The sequence below is a fragment of the Helobdella robusta genome (assembly GCF_000326865.2).
Source record: "Helobdella robusta unplaced genomic scaffold HELROscaffold_62, whole genome shotgun sequence".
Classification (NCBI taxonomy): Eukaryota; Metazoa; Annelida; class Clitellata; order Rhynchobdellida; family Glossiphoniidae; genus Helobdella; species Helobdella robusta.
In genome coordinates, this window is record NW_008705346.1 from 906766 (window position 1) to 912323 (window position 5558).

Sequence of the window (5558 nt, forward strand, 5' to 3'; positions counted from 1 at the left end):
TTTTTTATTAAATTTATTAAAGCTAAGTTGAAAAACATGCGTAGCGATATTGAGGCAATGTTTACATAGTAAAAGTAGAATTCCATTAACTGGTGCAGCTATTTAACTTCATTGACTTATTGGCTTACGTACAAAATTGCATGGGTTTCAATAAACAACTAACACTAAATATTTACTTGACTTTTTTAATATGTCTAATATATATGAATATATATAAATATATATGATGATATAATAAATATATATATATATTCATGGCTTCAACAAATAACTAATACTAATTGTTTATTTGACTTGATATGTTTAAAACATTGTAATTAATTTTTTCCAATTTAAATAAAATTACTGCTTTTTATTTAAAAAACACAGTGGCTTACCGTTTAATGAAGCCACAGATTGGCTAACCAAATTGTATCGATTTCAAAAAACATTTAATTCAAAATATGTTCTTGACTAAATATTTTTAAAACAAATAATTAAATCGAATTATGTAATTTGAAATTATTTTTGTCAATTTAAATGAAAATATTGCTTTTTGTTTCAAAAATACGGTGGCTAACCTACCGCTTAATAAAGCCATAGGTTAGCTTACTTACGAAATAGCAATATTTTCATTATAATTGACAAAAATAATTTCAAATTACATAATTAAAAGTTTTTTGGTTGATTAGTTGATTGTTTGATTGGTTAATTAAATGATGATTGATTGATTGGTTGGTTGATTGATTGGTTGGTTGGTTGATTGATTGATTGATTGATTGCTTGATTGATTGATTGACTGACCGACCGACCGACCGAACCGACCGACCGACCGACCGACTGACTGATTGATTGATCGATTAATTAAGCCAACAATCCATGCAATTAAAAGTGATCTCTAAAAACTGAAAAATTTTTGTGACATTGTAATAAAAATTATTTAAATTGTTTTTAAAACATATAAACAATTTTACTACTTCAAAAAAATTAAAAAATTAACAAAGTTTTTGGTATTCTAGCCATATATATCCATCATTAAAACTAAATAAAAAAAATTACTAAATGTTGAACGCTACGCAAATTAGTTTTTTGGTTGCTTCCTTTTCCTGCATACTAACTTCACTCTCAGTCATTTCGACTACAGTCATTTTGGGTGTATGTTCTCCGAGTTTCGTGATTTATTTTATTTAAATTGCTTGTATTAAGTTTTAAATGTGTAAAAATTTTTGTTTGTTTTCTTTTTTACATGTTTGTTTTGCTACTAAAATGTGTTTAAATTATATATTATTTGAAATGCCTAACTATTCTGACGTAAAACGTGTTGGTACGTTTTAACGCTTCGTACTGGGCAGATAAAATGGCGGAACACTTACCACAAGACATCCCCAACGTGGATGATTTTGTAAGTGTCGTTCCCATATTTTCTGCTCGTATATTCTCGCTTAGTGTTCATTAAATTTAAACTTATGATTTCAATTTTCTAGGCGTGATGTATTTATTTTGGAGAACGAGTGCAACACGATGAAGTGCCATTCAGTCGTATAGATAGTATCTGACCTAGATAATAAATTGTAAAATTCATGTTTTAATTCTATTATGGATTTATATGAATTTTTTTCGTTTTATCTTTTCTGCTAGCTGCCAAAAAATGAAATTTAAAGGATGACAAATATGACGGGCGGACAGAGAGATATGCAATCTATATCTACTGCTGATTGTCAACATTCTTTTCTGATTAAATTTCATTTTATTTTGTTAATAATTTATATGACTGAGTTTTGTATAATCACGGTTCTATTTTTTATTTATTTGTTAGTGTAAGTTCTGGTCGGCTTATGATGAACAACCTTAGAGCAATAATTCATGAAAACCTGATTGTTCATAATGATAGGACTGAAGCCACCAGAAAATTATATTACTTTTCACGAATTTGTATTATTTTAGATGAGACTGCTCCGGTAGTGAGTGGCATTCCACCTGCCGTGTTGAAGTTGTGCCCCAAAAATATGCCAGTCATCCACAGTTCGATTGCTACATTCACGAAATCAAAACCGCCTTCGAAATTAATGATTTTGAAGTAGTTTCATTCAAATAAAGTCACATTTACAAATCGTCTTGAAAATCAGTTTCACGAGTACAAATGCGTGAATAGGCGAACACGTGGCGTGAATGTGCAGCGTGATGTATGAATGGCTTGAGTTTTCTAAATTATCGACATCAGAATCATCAATAAAACTAATTTAAACGATGAGCCTATATAAATAAAATATAAATGTTATGTGTATGGTTTCTCAGTAAACTCCAGTGTTTAGAACTACACAAAATAGCAGGAACTGAACTATAGTGCTTGACCTTTTAAAAGACCGGCTAATGCACAAAACTAAAATAAATATAACGGCCTTCGCTCACTTTTAACAGTCGAACAAGGAGCTTACTTCCGGAAGAGATTTGGAGGGTGATTTATTATCGTTTTAGTCAAGAGTCGGGCTATTTGACATGCTTGGATTATTGGCTTACGAAATTGCATGGATTTTAACGAGCAAGCTATATGAAATATTTACTTGACTTAATATGCTTAAAACATTGTAGTAATTCTCTTTAATTTTATTAAATAAAATTATGATTTTATTAAATAAAATTATGATTTTATTAAATAAAATTATGTATTATTAAATTATTGTTGTTAATTTGAATATAAAAATTATACTTTTGGTCCTGTGAAATCCGGTGGCTTTTTACTGAAGCCGAAGGTTGGCTTAGTAGGATTGAACTAAAGTCACACTTTTTTACACTATTCGATCATGTTAAAAATTTGTTTGCTCATGAAATAAACGGCCTAAATAGATCAAAATTGTTATTTGAACAACTATCTTCATTATATTCAATGAATATTTTACATTCTGCTGGTGCTCATAGAAATTATGGTTGCTGAAATCATACGTTGGCTTACTGCAGTGGCTTACTGGGTCTCATACAACAGTGTCATGACGATTTTTTTTACATATAATGCTTTAAATAAGTCAATATAATCATTTCACAATTATTTTTGTCAATATAAATAAAGAAATTGCTTTTGTCTGGTAAAATACAGTGGCCAAGTAAAGCCGTATGTTGGCTTAATCGGATTTTTTTTTCATATATACAATACTATGAGATCAATCAATCAACCAACCATTTATTCAATCAACTAATCAACCAAACAATCGACCAATCAATGAACCATATTTGAAAAATATTTGCAAGGCTTGTTCAAACTCGAACAAACACTTAACTGTACAGATCTACAATTTCGAGATTTTAGTAAAGAAAGAAAAACACAATAGTTGCTTTTATTAAATCAAGAAATATCCAAAATTTATATAACCAAATTAAAAACTAGAAACCAGTCAACATTTAATAAATAATTAAATAAATAAATAGACATTATTAAAAAGATTGTTCAAAAAGGTAAAATTTAAGGCGACGACGAGAATAAAATGTAGTTTGTTTTGTTGGTGTGAGGCTGTGAAGCGAAAACAAACACATCACAAAAAAATAGTAAAAAGTCGCAAGAATAGTAGTCAGTCACCTACCTACAATTAAATTACTCTCAGGGCCCTAGCTTACTTATAATCATTAACTCAACTCACCTACCTACAAATATGTTTTTCTACGTTTTTGGAATTTTACATGTTTTAGGTATTTTATTTTACATATTTCAGCGTTTTTATTTTACTTGAAACTTTTTAACTAATGTTAAGCCCTAGCCTACCTACGATTGTTCAACTCATCTCAATCCCTAACTTACCGACGAATTAAATTAAGTCAGGTAAAGAAAATAGAAAGTTGAAGAAAAACATAACAACGACACCGAATGAATGGATGTTGTGTATGTATGTGTTGTATTGATGTGTGTATGTAAATGTGCGAGCGCGCACTCTCCAGAAACTTCACTCACTACCGACAAACCTCCATTGCACCGACCATCATCTGGCACGCATCGATGGAATGAATTTGACCGGATACTGAAAAATAAATTGAAAAAAAAATTAATTCACTAAAATAAAAAACAAGCAATTGGAAAAAAAAGCAACTTATCTTTTTGAGATAACACTCAATCTTTGTTCAAATTCGAGTACTTTCAAAGGTACAATGAGACAGAAACAAATTTACCTTTAACATTATCTTCGATTTGTCATCGGAACGATCATCACGAGACCACTATCTGAAACGTGCTGATGCCCACCACAGCCCACCTCTCATCATTCTGTAGACATTTTTTTAATAGCGTATTAGTAAATCAAGGAACAAAGGAACGATCGAATAAATGATTAACTGAATGATTGAATAATTGGTTAAATGAATGAATTAATTAATTAATAAATCAATGATTCAATTAATGAATAGAATGAATTAACGAATCAATTAATAGAAGAATAATTTAAAAGGTTGAGTGATAAAATGAACGAATGAGAAAAATAAAAAACGATACTAAACCTTACTTCAAAAATCGTCGTTACTGTACTCTCCATTGCACCGACCACCACCATCTGGTCGGCACACAAGATACCATCCGAATTTCAGAGTGTCAGTCGAACAGCCAACGAGCTGATACTTCCTACACCACCATCATCATATGTAAATCATCATGAGACCACCATCTAAAACGTGCTGACTCCCACCACTGCCCACCTCTCAACATTCTGTAAACAAAATTTTTTTATTTGCGTAGTAGTAAATGAATGTTAGAATCTTAGAAGCCAAAAAAATTAAATTATAAAATGAAAATAATGTCAAATAAATAAAATTTTAAAATAATAAAGTAAGTAAAATGTAAAAAAAACTTACCGTCGTCCATTCGACAAAACTGGTGCCAGTCTTCCTCGAGATTGTTGTTGAAACACAGCCCGTGTTGATGGAGAAAGATAAAGAGAAGATTCTCATCAGAAAGCTTAGCGGTGCCTGCATCTCAAATTGCTTAATAAAAATAATCCTATCTACCTATTCAATTACCTTAACTAATATATATTAAATTGTTAATGGTACGATAGTCGAAAGTCCCCCTTCATTCTCCCTCCTTGCACAGAGGTTCACCGACAGCCAGGGCACCGGATAGTAAACCATTGCCGTGCGGATAGTAGACTATTGCCGTGCGGATAGTAAACCATTTGCCGTCCGGAAGCCGTGCGGGTAGTAGACTATGGCCGTGCCGCATAGTAAATCATTACCGTGCAGATAGTAAACCATTGCCGTCCGGATAGTAAACCATTGCCGGTTCACCACTGGCCACCAAGGCTTACCTCTGACAAGGGACTTCGAAATTCAGAGTCTATCGGCTATCGTACCCTCAACTTACCTATTCACTACAATTAAGCCCTAGCTTACCTAATTTTACAAAACTCAAGAGCCCAATTCATTGGCCTTTCGGCACCCACCCCACCACCTACGTAATGCCTTGGGCTCCAACTTAGTAATAATAATATAAAACTTAAACCCTAAATCTATTAATGAGTATGTTACAACGTAGCCTTAACCTACCTATTCATTAAATTATGGCCCTAGCTTACCTAAAATTACAAAACTCAAGAGTCCAATTCATT

At 31.7% G+C, this 5558-nt stretch overlaps 1 protein-coding gene across 1 annotated transcript in view; it reads right to left on the reverse strand.

Annotated features, from left to right (window-relative positions):
* Positions 1 to 1894: 1894 nt before the first annotated feature.
* The window catches only part of HELRODRAFT_180556 (hypothetical protein), a gene marked incomplete at both ends in the record, with an annotated part of 5495 nt that continues 1831 nt past the window's right edge, over positions 1895 to 5558 (reverse strand). The window contains 4 exons of the mRNA XM_009029851.1: positions 1895 to 2034; positions 3609 to 3612; positions 3928 to 3983; positions 4807 to 4920. Coding sequence (XP_009028099.1) covers positions 1895 to 2034; positions 3609 to 3612; positions 3928 to 3983; positions 4807 to 4920 — 314 coding nt within the window. The remainder of the gene's footprint in view (positions 2035 to 3608; positions 3613 to 3927; positions 3984 to 4806; positions 4921 to 5558) is intronic.